The sequence below is a fragment of the Paramisgurnus dabryanus genome, chromosome 17 (genome assembly GCF_030506205.2).
Source record: "Paramisgurnus dabryanus chromosome 17, PD_genome_1.1, whole genome shotgun sequence".
NCBI lineage: Eukaryota > Metazoa > Chordata > Actinopteri > Cypriniformes > Cobitidae > Paramisgurnus > Paramisgurnus dabryanus.
This window is the reverse complement of record NC_133353.1, coordinates 9,260,682-9,281,800: the sequence shown is the minus strand read 5'-3', so window position 1 is coordinate 9,281,800 and position 21,119 is coordinate 9,260,682. Positions and strand designations below refer to the sequence as shown.

General features: G+C 36.0%; 3 protein-coding genes across 3 annotated transcripts in view; 2 read left to right on the top strand and 1 right to left on the bottom strand.

Moving 5' to 3' along the window:
- The window catches only part of ppp1r14d (protein phosphatase 1 regulatory inhibitor subunit 14D), an 8,138-nt gene extending 275 nt beyond the window's left edge, over positions 1-7,863 (top strand). The window contains exons 1-4 of the mRNA XM_065255125.1: positions 1-122; positions 6,494-6,574; positions 6,901-6,933; positions 7,428-7,863. The exon at positions 1-122 is cut by the window's left edge and continues 275 nt beyond it. Of these exons, the coding sequence (XP_065111197.1) occupies positions 1-122; positions 6,494-6,574; positions 6,901-6,933; positions 7,428-7,496 (305 nt within the window). The 3' untranslated portion in view covers positions 7,497-7,863. The remainder of the gene's footprint in view (positions 123-6,493; positions 6,575-6,900; positions 6,934-7,427) is intronic.
- A 1,018-nt stretch (positions 7,864-8,881) lies between these two features.
- On the bottom strand, positions 8,882-13,295 carry zfyve19 (zinc finger, FYVE domain containing 19). Its single transcript, XM_065255108.1, has 11 exons — positions 13,011-13,295; positions 12,812-12,933; positions 12,673-12,729; positions 12,434-12,597; positions 12,211-12,353; positions 12,022-12,127; positions 11,537-11,749; positions 10,178-10,254; positions 9,716-9,817; positions 9,458-9,630; positions 8,882-9,237 (listed from the first exon to the last, which is right to left on the bottom strand). The coding sequence occupies exons 1-11, from the start codon at positions 13,062-13,064 to the stop codon at positions 9,156-9,158; spliced, it is 1,293 nt and encodes a 430-aa protein (XP_065111180.1). The 5' UTR covers positions 13,065-13,295; the 3' UTR covers positions 8,882-9,155.
- Positions 13,296-13,921: 626 nt separating this feature from the next.
- On the top strand, positions 13,922-17,835 carry bub1bb (BUB1 mitotic checkpoint serine/threonine kinase Bb). Its single transcript, XM_065255110.1, has 9 exons — positions 13,922-14,115; positions 14,373-14,530; positions 14,607-14,666; positions 14,761-14,905; positions 14,981-15,177; positions 15,623-15,795; positions 16,091-16,275; positions 16,465-16,562; positions 17,307-17,835. The coding sequence occupies exons 2-9, from the start codon at positions 14,391-14,393 to the stop codon at positions 17,551-17,553; spliced, it is 1,245 nt and encodes a 414-aa protein (XP_065111182.1). The 5' UTR covers positions 13,922-14,115; positions 14,373-14,390; the 3' UTR covers positions 17,554-17,835.
- Positions 17,836-21,119: the final 3,284 nt, after the last annotated feature.

The window sequence follows — 21,119 nt, the reverse complement described above, 5'->3', positions numbered from 1 at the left end:
AGGTGCCTGCCCAAAGGAAACTGGGCAAACTAACGGTCAAATACAACCGCAAAGATCTCCAGAGGAGACTGGACATTGAGGAATGGATAGATGACCAACTGCACGTGCTGTATGACTGTGAGGTGAGACACAACATCACACTTTCCTCATGTCAGATTGAGTTGAGTAATAACACAAGACACACACATACAAGCTGATGAGTAATAACTAGAGTAATATCTTGTGGTTGCATGGTAATACAATACAGTGGCACATGGGAGTATGATGTAAATACAATGGTTTATCATTCAGCATCAATGCTATATTTATTTTTCAAAGGTTATAGAGATTGACTGTTTGATAGGGTCACACTTCTAAAACTCCTTTTGAGGAAAAAATAGACACACGTGAAAGAACAGAGTCAATTGTTGATGTATAGTAGGGGTCTTAACATCTTAAAATGTAGCTTTGTTGTCTTTTATATTTATTGTCATATTTATTTTGTTGCGTTTGGAGTCTCTGGCGTATCTGTTTTTAGCACGATAAACATTTTATTACTGTTTTATTGTAGGGCTTCTTGCTGTTGCCTTTGCTCCACTTCACAGCTATAATACTAGATTCTGTTAACCATAAGCCATTTTATAGCTGGAAGCCTTGGAACTTTTTAAAATGTCTTACTCATTAAAGAGTTTGGTTTAAAGACAACTTGGTTTAAGTTATATCTGCTATAAAGATTAAAATACTGATTGTTTTGAAAATGCATAAAGGTCTGAATTGAGTTCTGGTGCTGAGCAACGAATAATAAATCAACAGCAAAGGCACAATGATTAAAATGCTGCAAATATTATTTAATAGTGCAATGTTTTGACCTTCACGTCTTTGGTGTGTGGGCTTCGTTGTTGTTTTTTCTGTTTTGAAAACAGTGCCACGTGACATAAACCTTACATGTGTAAAGATGACACAAGTACGATCAAAATGATATATTTCACTTAAATGACATCCGGAGTAACTGAGACTCTAATCTGCATCTCTACTGACGTCATGTTTTGTGTACAGTGATGAGGACGAACAACATCTGTTGTGTTACATCACTGAGGCTGTATCCATGCTTCATTCCGGGAAACCATGGCAACAGGATTCTGGTTGGTTGAGGAGGCAGAGCAGTGAGCTGTGTTGTGATGATGTGACATTTATCTCCTCCTGTTTTCATTGGAGAGAGAATGTGATGATGTTTCTGCACAAATCCAGTTAAAGTGTCAGATTTGTTTTTACTCTTTGAGATTAAACCTCAAGAGTAGAATCCATCACATCTCACAACACATTGTGCTAAGTGCTGATTATAACCCGCACCGCAAAACAAACCACTCGAAATCTGTGATCACATTTATGTGCAACAATCTTAAAAATGAAAGGCTGAAATAAAAAGGTTTTTAGTGGAAAAAGTTCCTATAAAGATAAGAAAGAAATGGCTGTTTACAGACCTTTGACTTGAAGTTCTCAGGAGAACCAGAAATGATTTTTCCATCTGGCATCACTGCAAAAACCCTGAGTGCATTTCAGAGCTGAATTTAGATGAATGTTCTTAATAACAATGACTTCAGAGACTACAGCCAGCCATCACTGCATGCAAAATAATATTATTAACTATAACAAATATTACCTAAACAACATCAGGAAATAATATCTGTGACAAACCTCATAAATGTCTGACCAGGTGTTGACCTTACCTACAATGACAGAGCAGACCGAGAGAGAAACAGATACAGATAGTATCAGATAATAATCATAAGTGTGTGTGTGTGTTTACTGTACAGCTGATAACATTTTACCAGAAGTGTTTTATGATAAACACACAGAGAAACAGTTTTCTCTCCTAAGTAACTTTCTCTTTTCATTTTGAGGCATTTATTTTGAGCAGAAGTGAAGATGTTTGTTGATGTTTGATGTTACTGTTTTTGAGCCGTTCTCTGTTGTGTCCATGCAATTGTAAAGCGGACAAGTTAAATTTACTTTACAAAAAATGGAGGAAAATTGTTGCCCTAATAAATGAAGTAATGTGAACTAAAACTAAAAGTATGGGAGAACCGGGGTGAAAGTAACGCAGGATGAAAGTTACAAAGTGATTTTCTCTGAGCCCTGATAACATTTGCATTTCAAACTATGACAGCATCTTTAGCACGCAACCCTGAACAAAGCTGATGAATATCACGTTATTTCATCATCGTTTCACACGTGTAGGTCCGGAAAGGTGTTTTCAACCATGATAAGTTATTTTTTTCGGTCATTTTATTCTTATAATGCATTGTGTTTTTGGTTTCATGTGTTACAGTACTGATCAATCTACAGGTTATTTAGTGACCAAACATATCCTGAAGTTTGACTTCTCTGAGTTTTTCAAAATAAAAGTCAATTGTGTTTAGATGTCAGTTCAGAGTTCTTGTTGGGATGGATGTAACACTTGTTGCTAATACTGTTGCATTATGTTGAAATGTTATTATTCTAATTGTATTTAATTTAATTTTAGTGTTCAAACTGTTGAAAAAATGTTTTATTCTCAACAATTCAAGTTTGGACTGTCGGGTTGCTGTTGAAACATTTGATAAAACTGAAATTTTAAATGAAAATGTAATTTCATTATTTTTTGCAAAGATAAACAACAAAATCTGTTTGCAGTTCCACAAACAAGGTCATAGTCATGTATATTTACTAAAAATAAGTGTAACACAAACATTAATCTTGTTCTGTTGCTTTTGTTTTGACCCAGCTGAAGGGGTCAAGAGTAACAATGCGATACAGTTATTTTACATTTGTTTAAAATTCCACCTGATTTTGATAAACCACACGTGTGAGCTATTGACCACAGCAAAATATATCTCTGACTAAAACATTATTAACTGAAAAATTTTACTTTCGCCCCTGCTCTCCCCTAACTTTAAGTTAACATTTCTAGTAATTCCAATATAATTCAGCAAGTGTATTTAACTTAATTTTATAAGTTGATTTAACTTGAAATAATTTGTAATATTATTTGCTTTGTCAAAAATCACTTAGTTAATGGTGTTCAATTATTTTTTTTATTGTTAATTCATTTAATTCCTGTGTTATAACAAGGTGACTTTAATAATAATATGTAAGGGATAATGTAGAGGCAGCCGGGAGTTATCGGGAATTATTACACGGCTCTCTGGAATGCTTGATTCTGATTGGTCAGTTGAGACATTTGCAGGTTCGTTCTTTTCAAATAATAACCGCTCCAAAATAATAACACATAGCCGGACTACTTGCACGAGTAAAATCGCTCCGCGCCATTAAAGATCAATAAAGATTACTGTCTGTTTGGCGCCATCTTGTGACAAACACTCGACAACCACGACAAGACACGGAGAGCTTACTGAGACTGAACTTGACAAAATAAAGCATGACAGCTACGAAGCCAACACACAAAAAAATACAGAATGGGCATTAAAACTTCTCAAAGACTGGCTAAAAGAGAAAAAATGGAGACAAGTATGAAGCAGAGGATCTTAATAAGGTATTACGATCATTTTATGCATCTGTGCAAAGTTTCACGGAAGGATAAAAATGTTAATTTAAAACAAATATGCCAATAAAATGTTTCAATTCATATTCATGTCCAGTTTTTTTTCTTATGTGGCAAGTAGCCGTGTAATAAGCGGGATAATGTAGAGGCAGCCGGTAGTTATTGGGAAATAAGCCCCTTCAGTGTGATACAAGACCCTCCGCTTCGAATTTTGAAACATTTTATTGGCATATTTGTTTTAAATTACTATTTTTATCCTTCCGCGAAACTTTGCACAGATGCATAAAATGATCGTATACCTTATTAAGATCCTCTGCTTCATACTTGTCTGTCTCCATTTTTTTCTCTTTTAGACCCATCCTGTATTTTTTTGTGTGTTGGCTTCATAGCTGTCATGCTCTATTTTGTCAAGTTCAGTCTCAGTAAGCTCTCTGTGCTGTGTCTTGTCGTTGTTCGTTCTTCTATCCACTGTTTAAATGTTTTGTTTTTTCCGTACATGTTAAAATTAATGTCAAAATTTTCCATTATTTATGGTGGTTGTCCAGTGTTTGTCACAAGATGGCGCCAAACAGTAATCTTTATTGGCACAGAGCGATTTTAATCGTACAAGTAGTACCGGCTATGCGTTATTACTTTGGAGCGGTTATTATTTGAAAAGAACGAACTTGCAAATGTCTCAACTGACCAATCAGAATCAAGCATTCCAGAGAGCCGTGTAATAAAAGAGCTTAAACCTCTATGACATTTTATTAACAAATATTTAAGTAGTTAAAGTTCTTATCAGTTCTTATTCTGTGAAAAAGCTTAAATAATCGAAATATTCACGCACAAAGGATTATGGGTATTCCTTACAACATGTACTGATCATTTTGAGTTCATTACACTTGAATGTTTTAATTTAATGGATTTTATATGCTTTACTCAGACTCAGATTTTTTAGTCTAAAAATCAAAATATTAAGCAATGTTTACGTCATTGTGTAAGTAGGTTAACAGTGAATGCTTTATAATGAGTGTTAATGATTGAATGATTCTCTGTATCTCATTTGTGGCAGTATGCGGATCTTACATGTCTACATTATTTTGATGATAAAGGTTATAAGATGTTTTTCTTCAGTTTTTGATATACTTTAAAGCATTATTAGCCTACATAGATGGTTTTCCAGAAATAAAAGTTAAACATGTCTCATATGGCAGCAGTGTGATTGATCGCTGTACTGTAGTTGCTGTGGTTGTGTTTTGGCTGTGAGTTTGTTCCACAATGGTAAAGAGGATTCATTTTGCATGAGCAACTGCAGGATCCCTGTCGTTTCCTGTGGAAGTCTCTGTAAGCCCCGCCCACTGGATCAACAGATGCATTATTCATGAGCACCTGTAATGAGTGAACTCATGGAGTTACTCTGTCCAATGGCCTTTCTTAATAAAAATCACTCATGTCTAGGTTTGGATGCAGTTGCTTTTTAGAGATGTGATTGCTTGCATGTTTAATAAAATGCATTATCCTGGATATTACAAGGTCAGAAAAAAACGGGACAAAATATAGTCCCAAACTGTCACTGGGCAGTACCCTTTAAAAAGGCCCTTATATGTACCATATAGGTACAGAAATGTTTACATTTAGTACCAATATGTACCTCTGAGGTACTAATATAAACTCTTTAGGTACAAAAGTGTACTTTTTAAAGGGGTATTGCCCCAGTGACTGCTAGGGGCCATTTTTTTGACAATTTGACAATAGTCAAGCTTAATAAAATAATGCAATACACTACATTTAAAATTATCCAATGCTGGTTTGTTTCAACCTAACTGCTGGGTTATTATTACAACCCATGGCTGGGTAACAACAACCCAGCATTGGTTAACCCACCAATGGCATGCATTCTGTCCAATATTTACCCAGCATGGGTTAAAAACAACCCAGCATCTTAGCATGTATATGATCTTTTATCATGTCGAACCTTCCTATAACATTTTGATGATGACAGCGGTGGTTTAACATATTTTTATTGCAATAAACTATGATAACTTCGGTAAATGGCCTTAATTTATGGTTTGATACAGCGTGTTCTTGTTTGCTGTCTCTACATTATGTAATAAATGTATTGTAATGTAATGTAAATGTACATTAGAGAGGTCATATTGAAGAAGATTTCCACAGTATTGAGAAGATTTGATTGGCTCAGAGCCTGCAGCAGGAAACAAGTGAAGATAGATTAGATTAGCAGTGGATTCCTGTTAGGAAATAAAACCCTGCATGCAATCTCATTCAGACACAACACACACAAACTGATCAGCTTCAGTCACTGAGACCAACATACTTTCATTAACCGTAAATGATATACTGTTTACATTGCAACTGTTTGCATGTAGATACAGATACAGTATAGGCATCATTACCTTTAACTAATAACCCAATGATACACATGTGATATGTGTCAGGAGGACGGCAGCAGTAATGATCATCGTGCTAACAGTGCAGTTTCATCTCTGGATTCCTCTAATATTCATGTGTGCAGCTATTAGTGCTGTGAGGTTAAAGTCAATCATGGGGTTTTAAAAGTGCTGTCACGCCGGGAGCCGTCATTTCTCTTTTCAGCTTGATGTGTGATGCTTTTAAGAGCGGATATCATTAAAAGCATCCAGCAGAGATCTAATGCTTCAGATTCTTCACAGACCTTTTAAAAAGGACAATTAGGAACTTCACAGAAGGTAGATCACACATGACATTACTAAATGACCAAACAGCTCCAGTGCCCTCGTTTGATTGGACGATTGCACTTCCCAGATTGATTGGTGGATTGATGACATCAGGCATGTCTTGTGTTCTGGATCAATGGCTTTAGTAATTATGAATTGATTTGTTAATGCAATTAAAGGGAGTGTAATTAATGACATTATTATATGCATAGTGCCTCATTGGCTTCTGCAGAAGAGATCATCAGCGGTTTTATTGATGTTGTGTGTCTCCGTGCAGGAGGAAGACATCCCTGAACTAGAGATTGACATTGATGAACTTCTAGAGCTTCCAGATGAGGACCAGAGATCAAGACTGCATGTATGTTCATCTTCTGCTTGCTTTAGTGCACACAAATACAGCAAGAAAGTGTTGGGATTGTATCTATTGATGCAATTTGCAAACTGTAAAAAGTTGGATCCATTTTAAAAAAATGTATTCTACTTTTTTTCACTAAAACACTGAAAATAAACGTACATTTTAGACCTTGCCAATTGAAGTTTTTTTTTTAAAAGTTGATCACACTTTTTTTACTTTATACAGTGCATGCATTCGACTGTATCCAAATGCATCCAAACAACAATAAAATCCTATCATTTGTCTTGATAAAGATTAATGGATGGTGCTCATATTTGTTTTTTTAACAGGAGCTTTTGCAAGAATGTGGAAAGCCAAAAGAGGTAAAACTGAAGTTTTTAAAGACCCATGACATCATAAACATTATATAGATCTTAAGAGGACTGAAGAGACACTTTTTATGATTTAAGCCTCTGTAATGATGATGATGATCTTCATTGTAAACACAATAAAAAATAATACTAAACTATGAATTAGTCAAATTTAACTTACCAAATAAGTAGATAGTGTGTATAACTCAACAGTGACAGCTTTTATCAAAATACTGCTAAAATATTGTCTATGTATGGCTTTTACGAGTAGAAAGCAATGTTTCTTTTAGAAATTACCTCATAAATCACAGCAAATACAAGAAAAAAGTTTTGTAGTTCATAAAGTATATTGAGATTAGATTATTTATCATGATATGGTTATAAACGCTAACATCTCTATAACATTTTGTCAATGTATTTTTTACTGTAATTGTAACAAGATTTTTGGAAACAGTTTCATGAACGTTCATGATCTCTCTCTCTCTCTTTTGTTTTCATGAGCACAGGACTTTATTAATGGGCTGCTTTATCGGATGAAGGGACTGCGCAAGATGTCTGGATCTCTGAAGAAATAGGATAGGTCAAAGTCTGGATTGTTCAAGATAATGTGAACTTTTCTGCTCCGCCCCCTCCCCATCCCGGCTGTAGCTCTGCCCCTTTACCTCCCTGTACGTAGAGTCTGTGAGGACTATTATAATTCACCACACACACACGCACGCAAACACACACACACACACGTCATTGACGGGAGCTTCTCTAAAAAGTGTTTTGACCACTAATGTACAGTTTTAACATCCATCGAGCAGACACAGGTTCACATCGCAGATCAAATGTATCGCCTACTACTTAAATGATTTTTTTGTGATGTACATTTGGTTGTCTATTTATATGTTTTCATTTTGACAAGTGTTGTATTTAACAATAAACCATTTCTTTTCAAGATTTAAGATTCAGACTCAACATTCAAAACATTTTCAGTTTTTATTCATAAATTAAGAGGATTTTTCTGGTTTCAGTTTGATCAGTGAACATTAAGTCAAGCAGTATTACCTGTATAATTTACTCTAAACAGGTAAATGTGGTGGTAAGAAAGGGTAAAGATAATTGTTGATGGTTAACTTTTACATTTTCTGGTTTAGTCATTAACTCTTGAAGTTCCCAAAGGGGTTAAACATCAGCTCAGGTTTAACCAGTGATGGGTCAGTCTCATTTTCATGAGATTAAAAGCTTTAGTGAGAAAACTTTCTCTAGTTTTAAACTGATGGGTAGATTGATGTTTTCGTATAAATGAGACTCTAAAAACAGCACAGATGTCATGAGAATCCTCTTAAATCTCTGAGGTGTCGTCTTTATATTTGTAAATCCACCAAAGCATTATTTTGACAAAATATATGCATCAGCTCTACAGTTTGCTTTAAAACAAACTTGAAAATTATAAAATATATATTTGCTTATTTGGCAACCTAAACTCCAGGTTTTGCGTAAGGTACCAAGTAGTGTCAGGAAGCTTTCTGTAGCATCTTTAAATAATAAACATCTCCCCAGAGTTTATAAGTATTGTCCGCTCATATTGCACTAATGCATTCAACTTCCCAACATCTCTCAATGTCTCTATGTGACAAACTTGCTTTCCATTCTGCCCATTTAATTATTTATAACAACAGGAAACAGCAGCAGAAAATAAACACAATGTATATGACTGTTCAAACTCCAACTACCTACAAAAAAGAAACCATAATCATCCAATAAGTAAGAACAGCAGCAGCTGTGTTTTAGAAAATAACCCAAGATCAGATGTGTATACGGCAAAACTAAGACCGAAATGTTTAAGGGTCAATGTTTATAATCAATACAACAAATAAATATAAAATGTGTCCATTCCTGCAAAAACCTATCAAGTGAAATTCATATATCACGGCATGTATGTCTTATGTCTGCATGTATAAATCACATGACCTGCTTCACTTAAAGTCTTTATTGACATTTTAAACAGAATGATCCAGTTTTGATTATCGACCAATGAGAGTCTAAACTAAACATTTACAAGCTGTATGAGCACTTATTTCTGTTAGACTTTTAGTATTTTCAGATTATTTTGACTTTAAAGTCCTGTGTTTGACACGATCTCATAAACTACAGATATGTTTTTAGGTAACATACAGTATTTTCTGTCTGAGTTTCCTACAGTAGTTTTGTAAATAAGTTAGTCTTCTTAAATATACATTCATTGAGAATCATGTTTTTCTCTTGGCTTTCTGAGGTGCAGTATACGTAGATGTGCGATGATCTTTTCTGTCATATTCGTCATGACCTTCCCTATGGTTTAATAAAGGAATAAATTACATTTATAAATATTACTTTTTGTATGAAATACATGTAAAAAAACTCTCATAAACACAGTGTGGGTTCACACACATGCACACGCTGTAGTTTTTTACATCAGGTTTCATACTTCACTACAAGTGCCACAAACAGCAACTGAGCAAACATCATTAATGACAGCATAAAGAGAAAAATGACTCTGATGTAAACGTACCTAAAACAGCGTGTGCAGTACAGATCTCCATCACATGTGTGGCATCGGAGGGTAGCATCATGGTTGCAGATGCAGCACCATGGCAACTCTTCATCATCTTCATCTTCATCATTTAAGAGCCGAGACTGTGAGGCAGCAGTGCGTGGTTTGGGTTTAGATGACTGCACTGAACTCTAGGACAGACGTAAATAAAGAACGCATAATTTAGCTATATGGTTAATGCTGAATATGAAACGTGTGTGTTTGTAGCCGTGTTACCGGTTTCCTGTTAGATGGGTTGTTCTCGGTGTTTGTCGGGCCAGTCAGTTCAGGTGGGATGTTGTAACCGCTGGCCTCATCTAGAGCTGCTTCCTCTGACATCTAAATATATGAAACAAAACTGTTTATAAACAGCCATACAGCGGCATCTTGTGGTTTGTGTGGGAATTACAGAAAGGTTACTTACTCTCGTTATACTCAAGTAAAGAAAACTATAAAATAACACAAAAATGTAACATTTTTCAAACAAAATTTGTTGACCAATGAGAATCAGAGATTTTGGAATTTGAAAATCCAACACAATGCTTTCCATCCACATTGGATCTTTCCAAACTCTTGAAATATATCTGCATGTTAACACATACATGTTGTATGTATTTTAACCTGTAAAACCTTTGTCTAGTGTGAGAGCTTGTTAATGGCTTGTTGGACGTAACACATTATTTGTATGACTTGTCGTACCCTTTTTAGGACTCTGTTGATGGCCTCTTCCTCATTCTCCTCATCACTGTCTGCCTGCTGGAGGTCTGACATTCGGACTGAACATACACAGACAATCATTGTGATGTTATGAATCACGCAAAACACAAACAACTTTATATGGAATATAATGATATTCGATACACATTATGTAGGGGTGAGCGGGGCACAAACTAACACGGGGTTAATTGTAACACAGCTACTTGACATATTTCTACAGGGCTGTCTGTGCTTTTGGTCTTTATCTCTTACTGTCAGAAGATCTCCTGTGAATTTGTGAAAAGTTTTGGTTAAGATATTGAACAAAGAGTGTTTTGGAGACATACAAGTAAATTTCTTCATCTTATGTTTTTTTTTTCTGAGTTGGCTGTGTAAGTTACCAAATCCAACCTTATTTTATTTTAATCACTGTCTTGTTACCTTAAACATAACAGAAACATGTCATCAACTCCTAGTAACTGATATTTGGGATTGAAATTTTTACACAGCGGGGTTAGTTGTCACACAGTCTCAGGTATACAATGATAATGAAATGAAAAAAATGTAAATACTATTCATTAAAACCATAACTGTTAATATAATATCAGAGGAAATAACTCACAATTATGATTTTTCTTAAAAAAAAAAAAAATCTATTTATAGGCATTGATGCATACTACAATGATGGTTAGATGAAGGATGATGGATGGATGAATGTGTGGATATCTATCTATTATCGGCAGATATATAAACATTATCCACCTTTAGTATATAAACAGAATTTGATTGAATTATTTGTTTAAACTAAATTTACTAGCAGGTGTTACAACAAGCCCTCTGTTTGTTACAATGAACCCCACCTATGGGGTAACGTTTGCACTCCTGTCACTTTCGGTGTAATTTTATGATAACGGTAGATTACACAAACAAATTTTAAGTGTTCATTTGTAGCAGAGATGTGTGTGTTAATTGTGTAAAAAAATTATTCATCTAACTTAAATATTTTTCAAATGATGGAGCCAAAGCTAAAAAGCATTAGTGTGTGCCCCGCTCATCCCTACTGCGTTGTATGAAACTCAATATTCAGTTTGAAATTATGTAGCGTGGGATTTCATTCAATCATGAAAAATGGGCAAGTTGTATTCTTGGTTAATTTTATTTTCCCCAAACGCCTGGCCTAGATTACTTTAGCAAAAAGAAAAATGGTTTCATAGGCAAAGAAAGTTATAAGTTTTTGATGAAAGTTTGAGAGAATTTTTTAATAATGTGAACTGATGATTAATGTACAGTAAGACCAGGAACTTCAGATCAGTGGGGTTGTAGTCAATGAACAGAGCAGCAGTGTTTGTGTGTCTATATTACCCTGATCTGGGTCTCGTCCCTGCAGTACAGCGAGTCTCTTAGCCATCTCAAGCATCTGATCTTGGTTCTGTTTATCTCTCTGTAGTTCCTTCACGGCTTCCTCCAGCATGCGAGTTTTCTCCGCCTCCAACTGTTTGACTGACAGCTCCGCGTCATCTACATTCTCATTCATGTTCAAGCCCTCTTGCTTATTAAGATCATTTAAGGGTTCATCTGTGAAAAGCAAAATATTGTAAGACTTCACCATCGTTACATCTCTGACGGCTGCAAGTCAATACCAAAATCTGATTGGATGAGCCGTGTTAAAAAAACAACTGTGAACTCACTAATAAATCACTGTCACAACCCTTATATAGAATTAGGGGTCTTATTTAAAGGACCATAATAAACCAATTACACAAATGAACCACAAAAACATTAATTTATCATACTGTGTATTACTGTAGAAATAAAAGCAGATTTAGCCAATATATCTATGAAAGTACCATCTGAAGGCTGATGCTGGTTGTCAATAGCAACTTCATCTGTCATCTGTTTGAATAAATCATTGGCCTGTTCTGTCTGGGTTCTGCTGTCAGGCGGCTGATGGACCTACAAACATCCACATCATCTACAGTGAAATTCATGACCAATCTCAAAAAGAAAGATTTCAAGTGAAGATGATTTTGGATTACAGGACGTGGGGTTTGAGAGGGTGCTGCTCGCCCCTGTAAGGCAGCCAGACGGTCCTCCATCTCTTGAGCAGACGGCACGGGCTGAACCGGCACTTTTAACGCTGCGAGACGAGACTCCAGCTCTTTGTCTGATGGTATGGATTCTGTCAGGACAAACAGATGATCTCTATCACTGGATTTCATTAGCATGTATACATTGGCGTTCAGTACAGGCAGTTCTTACTGGGTTTGGTTTCCTCTTTCAGCTTCTGTAGTCTTTGTGCAATGACCAGGTCCTCTTTACTGAGACCTTTGGTTGAAATAAGATCCACAGGAGTCATCTTAACACTTCCGGGTTTGGACATCGGCTTCTGTTGAGTCTGTTTGGCTTCAAAAGCAGCTACACGTCTGTATTACACAACATTGAAATGTTATTTCAGTATACACGGGTACATTTCTCAAGTAATAGTTACATGTTCTTACTTTTTGTAGTTTTCCGGTGGGGACCATCTGCCGGCATCACTCTGGTTACTCTTACTACTGTAAGTTACACACAAATAATGAGCTGTGATCATAGAGTGATTATTTGTGTTGCAGTATGAGTTGTGTTTGGCTCTCAGACCTTGTTAAGTTTCCATAACACTGTTTGCAGACCTTCTGCTGGCTGTTTCCACATTTTGGCACTGAAGCGTTGAAGGTCAGACACCCAGAGCAGAAAGAATGACCACAGTTCTTGCAACCCAACTGCAAACATGATACAAAACCGAGTCAAACACGTTGACTACAAATAGTTCACGTAAACAATATTTAAAGGAACAAACCTCTTTTCTGAAGAGAGTAAATTTTGAGGCACAGCCGTAACAACGATGATCCATGATGAAATTCTCTAGGAAACAGATGATGTTCGCCTAAATGCACTTTTATGTGTCCACGATATAAGATTAAATATATTTCTTTCCTAATATCATAAATTAATAACGTCTTATAACTCGACACTCTATTTGTTTTATATACATGGTTGTTTTTTAGTCATATAAGAGCAGATTTATTCTATGTTGACAGTTCAGATACACTCCATTCAAGTTTATCATCAAAAACATCTAAACACCGGAAACACGGCGAGAAGTGGGATTATGGGAAATGTGGTCGTTACGCATAGAGTTTGAAAAAGTCTTTTGAATCGAGCGGTGCAAGGTGTATATAGTGTAATTGCAGATGCCTATTAATCTTTAAAAAATGCTTTTTTTAATCATTAATGAGAAACAAATGCTAAATATCAAATTCTTATAGTTGCAACGCAATAGAAAAACTGAATCTCCCAGCATGCATCACGGCACGGGTATATGCTACGCTGTCACTAAATAAAAAAATAAATAAAATGTAAAAATATTTTAAATTATTCTTTTCTTAACACAGAAACGATTATAAATGTTAAAACAATAATAACTTCAAAATAATTATAATTTTTGCCCGTTCCTCAATCCGAAAACTACAACCTCCGATGGTCGCATATGTAGGCTGCATACGTCATCGAGACTGTCTTATTTCAGATTATTAACAATTATAAAGTTGACTATTATTCTTAGTAAATGGTAAATTGTTGTAATATGCTTATGAATTGCGAATCTAATGTTCAGTTAACTTAAATAAACCAGGTTTAATGACGTATGCGACCTCCGGAGGCTGCAGCCTTCGGATTGAGCAACGGCTATTGGGTCACGTGAATGTTTCATCCAATAGGAATCGCTTTGGCGCGCTTCCGGTTTATGTTTAAACGTATCGAGCTGCGCACCAACAAGATCAACAGACAAGAGAATCATTCGCAGACGAGTATTTTTGTTATAAAATTAACTCAGTTTTGTACATTTATACTCTGTGTAAAGTCAGCCACTGTCGACAATACTCGCCTAACACCTGTGGGTAAAAGTAAGTTGTAATGTTTGTTTTCTTTGTACTTTAAGTACCGCGTGTTGTGTTTTGCAGATTTTATATTAGTTGCTCATGCATGCGTTTCTGTCACTACAAACAGTGCATTTAAATTACAGTAGTGTTTTAAACTAGACGTAAAGTTTTTATTTGTGAAATGTCTATCAAAAAGTGGCATTGTAATTTAAGTGCTTTGATGACGTGCTAAAGAGCGATTCTCCCAAGCCTGGTCCTGATTCTGTTCCTCCTCTGATTAGATCTGATCAGCAGCAGCAATGGCAGAGTGCGATGCTGAATGGGAATTATGTAAGGAAAACATTCAGCCCCTTAGACAGGGTCGGGCTATATCTGCCCTGCATCAGGCTCTGTCTCAACAACAAGAGGGGAACAACACATCCCTCAATCAGAAGAAACAGTGAGTGACGTTTCATCTCAACACACCCACATAACAACATGAAATATATTTAATAATGTTTTCTTTTCTGTTTCAGAGCATTTGAGTCTGAGCTGCGTCTGTATGATGGTGAGGACCCTCTTGATGTCTGGGTCAGGTGAGGATGCAACACAAAATCAAAGTGCTTTATTTACTAGTCTCATTACTCCTACAGTGAACATAAAAATATCAATGTTGTCATTTTTTTACAGGTACATAAAATGGACACAACAGACGTACCCTCAGGGAGGCAAAGAGAGTAATTTCTCTGTACTTCTTGAACGAGCGGTGATGCGTTTCACAGATGACAAAAAATATCACAATGATATTCGCTATGTGGAACTCTGGATTGAATTTGTGAGTGATAATCCTGATATATATGCACACTTATTAATATACTTAAATTAATAATGTTCGTCTCCATGTTTTTAGGCAGAGGGTTGCTCTGACCCGATGGACGTCTACCGCTACATGCAAGCTCAAGGAATTGGAACGATGCAGGCCGCTCTTTACATCGCTTGGTCTGAAGAGTACGAGAAGAGGGGAAATGTAAAGATGGCTGATAGCATCTTTCAGAACGGTCTCAGATGTGGTGCAGAACCTTTAGATAAACTTCAAGCATTTCACAGGTGTAAGATCTGTCCAATAAATCATGAATTTGTCTTACATGCGTCACCTTGGGACATGACATCATCATTAATCCCTTTTCTTCAATGACCACGTTTACATGCACCCTCATAATGGGATTTTGTTAAAATTGCGATTTATACTTTACCTCGTGTGAACACAACACTTGATAAAAATAATGCAATTCAGCTCATAATCGCAGCAAGTATAATCTTATTAAAAAAGGTGTCATACGCCATTATTAATGGCAGTATGCGGCCATGTAAACACTTTAATTGAAGTGTGCGTGTGTCACGCACCTAATAATCTCGTTATTGGTGTACGTGTTAATGTAGTCCGTGTCTTTCCTCTAACCACTAGTCAAATAGAGACACTATTATTCACCATCCAAACAATAACCTATAGCATTTTGGAGGTCACACAATAAAAATGTTTGTTGATCTCCAGAGCTCTGCAGGCCCGTGTGTGCAGACAGATGATGTCGTCCATGACTGACCAGAAGAATGATGATGATGATGAAGCAACTGCAGAGCCTCAGCGATCGTCATTGACTGAGCTGAAGGCCAAAGGAAAGAAGAAAGCAGTCGTTCCCATCAATAGAGTCAGCGCCTCTGTTGGTTGTGAGTATAAACAAATTCAGTTCCCCGAGTGCAAGATAAATCATCAGTATTTTGGTCTTACGCATTAACGTTTGAAGTTGATCAAAACCTTTCATTAAAAGTTGTCTTAAAATTTTGAACACTACCCGTTCTTGTCTTAAGACAACTTTGAGGAACTTTTTGATCCACTTCAAATGTTGACTTGTGTGTTAAATGCGTATCTCATAAACACAAAAGACCTCATGAAGTCGTGACTGGAGATAAAGGAGGAATAAAATAAAGTATTAACCGTTTGTCTCTTTGCTTTGTGACGCAGATGCACGCGGGCTGCAGTTAAAACAGCCATTGGGTCCAAAACAGAACAGTCGTCTGGCGATATTTGATGAGAGCAAAACTCTGGAAACTGAAGCACAAGAACCTAAACTAGAGATCTGGACAGCGCCACCTAAAGCCAGAGCCAAAGAAAATGAGCAGAAGGCTGAGAAATGGAGCAATGTAAAGGTACGAGTCTGCCTTCAGTAGATTTAAGATCAGTCAAAAACTTGTTTAACCTGTTAGTCCAACTAGTTTAAAGAGAGTCTTGGGGCAGTTAAAGGACAACTGAAAACACAACACAAGCGTGAAGCAGTTATCTATCAGATCAACATTTGTTCTTGTATGGTAAATAACTGTTGTGTCTTTTAATTCCAGTTTCCCCTGAAGTCGAGATCTGGGCTCAGTGTTGCGGTTCCACCTCCCGTCCCGACATTCCAGCCGTTTGTGGAGGAGGACGATCAGCTTCCCGCTGTGTGAGTTGTCTAATCTGTTCTCTAATAAATGTCCCGTTGTACAGATTTCTATCACGTGTATCATTTGCTTCATGTTTTACTTTTGTAATGTGACATTTTTCTGGTTAATGTGAATCATGAGGTGGTAGTGATGGGAAAAACAAAGCTTTACTTTGAATCAATTGAATCAATTGCTCTGAAAAATGATTCACCGTTTCGAAGCGCTCGAACACATCAATACGGTGCCACCTGCTGGTGAAACCATTGTAACAGCAACAAGATTCCAGTCCAAACATTGTACACTTTTACAAAATAATTGATTTTTTTTTTCTAAAAATGTTTTTAAGAAAATAAATTATTTTACTTCATTTAGCCATTAAGTAAAATTGTATTCAGTTTTATTTAAGGCAAACACATCATTAAACTCTTAACTCCGCTTTTAATTATGCACATGTTTGTCATTAAATCTGTCATATTATGGTAGTATTATCAGTCAGAAGGTGAAAACTGACCCAAGCTCACACTGGTCAATGGGTTCACTTTGTGATCAACTCCCCCTAGTGGTGAGCCACCGGATTTTCAAAAAGCTTCGAAACAACGTAATGGAGCCTCGTTTGCTAAAATCATGTTTGAAACACTGATTCGATTTATAAATGTTTCAAGGCTTTATGAAGCGCTGTTTTGAAATGGCCCATCACTATCAGGTGCTCTTGTGAATTCAATGTGTGATCGCTGTTCTCACTTCTTTATTTGTCTGTTTTTCAGGACCCCGTGTAAGATCAACCCGGCGGTGAACTCGGTGCTGTCGGCCCGTAAGCCCTGTAAAGTGGCGCAGACGCCTCTTAAGATGCTGCAGGAGAGGCCGCGGCCTGCGCAGACGGAGGAAGGAAAGAGCTGTGAACAGAGCATGTACTGCAAAGAGCTGCTGTACAGCGGAGTAACTGAGTTCTGCTTCGAGGAGCTGCGAGCTGAGAGATACAGACAAAAACTAAAACGCACAGGAACAGACTAGTTAAAATACTCAAGGCTATGTCTAGGTAGGCAGCTAGAATGGTTTTAAAACAAAGTCAGTATTTGTTTTAGATGTTTACTGTTACTGTTTTTGTAAATATTTTTTTTGTACGTATATTTTGTAACATCTGATCACTTTTTTTTCATCAGTCTGAGCATTCTGTGGACGTAAATCACTCCCTTTAGTTTTTTATTAGGAAGAAAAGCATTTGTAAATATTGTGATTTGCATATTAAGTTTATTGAATCAATCTTCAATAAATGCAGCTCATTTCATCATGTTAGGTGATCTAGTTTCCTGTATTTGCATGTCACATAACATCACTTGACAGAGTGTATAATGCACTGTACACAAGGGGGGCCGCACGCTGAAAAAGTTTGAGAACCACCGGATTAAATGATTTTCATGTGATACTTTATCAGTTTATGATTAAGGTTAATGATTCTCAAGGTTATCTGAGAAAAAGAGAAATGCACAATTTGAAAATGTGGTGTTTAGATTCACTCAGGTCAGGTTTGTCAACAAACTCCTCTTCAGTCTTTTTAGTATTTTTGTTGCCTGCTTCACTCAGGTCAGGCCCAATTTATAAATGTGATCATTTTAAAAAGTGATTCGTCAATCGTCCTTGATACTTAAAGTTTATTTATCATTCACTGAAAACTTAGGAGAGTTGAACAATTTTTTCCTCAAAGATATCAGTATTTGGATAAACTCTTACACTCACTCCCTTTTCCCCATGCAACTCATACATGCAATGAGTTTTAACGCACAAAATAAATGACATGACCCTCTCCCACGGTCACATGACATTCACTTAACACTGCTGTCATTTTCTCCATCACAAGCCATGAGTGACAATGGTGTGGTTTACATAGTAAGCACCAATGTCAAAATTCAAGGTGTAGTGCATTTACAGACCAGCAGGTGATGCAGATGAGTTTAAAGGTGGCCGTCTCTAAAAGACAACATTTGCTGTTTATTATCTTATTTAGTTTAGTTTAGAGACCAGAGAAACTTAAAGCCAAAGGAAATCGTAAGATTTTGTGAGTTTATAAAACAAAAGGTTAATGAGCTCCTATAATTTAATAATTGATCTTAAAATGTTGAGATGTCCTATTTTAAAAACACCTTGTACTGACGTATCTTAACATTTATCAGGTCATTGTTTTGTCAAGATACACACACCAATGTTGATATTTGAAAGGTATGTTTGTAAAAACGACTCAAAAGGAATATCCTACTGAAAAATCCAGGGAAGACCAGCATAAGCTGGTAGCTGGTTTAAACAAGGGATAATTTACCCAAAAGTGAAAATTCTGTCATCATTTACTCTCTCTCATGTTGATACAAACCTGTATATATTTCTTTGTTCTGATCAACACCATAGCAGATATTTTGCGAAATGTTTATAACAAACCTTTTGTCCACAAACAATTTGGTTACAAATATTTCTCAAAGTATCTTTCTTCGTGTTCATTAGAACAAATAAATGTATGCAGGTTTGTATCAACTTGAGAAGGCGAAAATGATGACAACATTTTTATTTTTGGGTGAACTATACCTTTAAAGACTGGCTCATGGCTCCCCTGTGTTTTTGAAAAGCACAATTATCTGTTATCAGTGTTGGAAATACTGTTGTTGTATAGGAAGGGCATATACGTGAATTTTTGTGAATGCAGATCCATGTCAACCGAGCAGGTAAAGTAGCCGGTGGGGCTGTAAGTTAAGTTAGCGGGTCTGTGTGCTCCTACCTGCACACGCAACTTACAGAGTTTGCTTGTTGCATTACCGGTAACTTATCCAGTTATGAGCTGTTCTACCACTGAAATAATTTAAACTTTATTAGACATTATTTTAAGGTCAAAAACTATAAAGTGTTGCTTTAAATGTCCTAATATAACTAAAGCCTAGTCCTGGATTAATATAAACCAGTGGCGGCTGTCGAAAGGGTTTATTATAAAAGAGACGCTCACATTTACAAATACTTGCAAGACACTCACTTAACACTAAATTCTGATTACACATGAGATCTGACAAACACGAGCGTCTCTTTTATCATAAACCCCTTTGTGGGGTTTGCAGCATGCATGTATTTTGACATCACACGTGATGCACAGAGTTAACATGACGCACTGAACACATATTTTGAAAAGACGAGCCACACACGAGCAAAATACATGTTGTGATGAGCTTTGCATCCTGCGCCTTCGAAAAAGAAGTCACCGACCGCCATCTAAACCCTGAACAGCCCCTAAATGAAACAAATAATAAAATAATGTTTTGCTCCTTGCAACAGAATAAAATATTAAAACATTTGCAGGCTATAACTGCATTGTCATTGTAAGATCAGACTCATGTTTTTTGCTTTGAAATCAAATTTCTGGATGATGAAGCCAAAATTCTGCACAGATGCCAGATCAGCTGAAAGCTTGAGTTTAGTGTTTCAGTGAATGCAGGACATCATTGACTTCTGTTAATATGCTAAAGACAAACTCAAAAGCCAACTGGAGGGACATTGTTGTGAAACAAACGTACAACTCCTCCCAGTTCTGATGTCTTTGTTTCTAAGTGCTTACTAATTCAGAATAACAAAAGCTTTGATGGAGGATAATTCAGCTTCAACACAGAGACAGCCGAGGAACTGACTGGAGGTCAGTGGGTTTATTTGGGACAATTTCTATTTGATTTTATAGTTAATGTAGTTCAGGCAAACATACACAGAAGGTATGAACACACAGGAGGTCATCTGCTTTAGTCTTTATAACGCATTGAAATGCAAATTTTCTTAAATTAAAATGCCACATGGTTAAGATAAATGACTCTGAGCTATTGATTATTAGTGTTGGGTTCTTGATATGACTTGGTGAAAAAATAACATTGACTTACTACTGTAGCTGAATTAATAATAGAATTGTGTTTGTTTGTATGTAGGTTTTGGGTTTGATTCCTACTGATAATGTAAATGCATGAATACATGTCTCTAAAAAGCAGTGATGCATGCAGTTTTCTTCAAATGTACATGCATTTCAAATCCAAACAAAACATAAATGAAAAGATGAATTTAAACAGAACTCTTACAAAAATACTAGACTGCAAAAAATGACTTTCTTACTTAATATTTTTATTTTGTAGAAATATCTAAAAAATTTCACGATCAAGATGTATTTTCTTCTTCTTGATGAGCAAAATAACCAAAGAAAACCGGGTTAGTTTTTAGACACAAAATATCAAATTTAAGTGAATTGTTTGCATAAAGCAAAAAAAAATCTGCCAATGGGGTAAGCAAAAAATTCTTAAACAGTTAATAAAAAAAGTGTTTTATGCACAAATTCATTTAAATTAGACCCCCCCCCCAAAAAAAACTAGACTTATTTTCTTAGGTTATTTTTCTCATCAAGAAAATACATTAAGATGTTTAGATATTTGTATTTATAACAAGACAAAAATAAGTAAGAATTTTTTTGCAGTGTAGTTATAGATGTTCTCCCATTTGTAAGTCACTTTGGACAAGAAAATAAATAAATGTAGATGTAATGAAAATATAGTATCGACAAATATAAAAGTTAA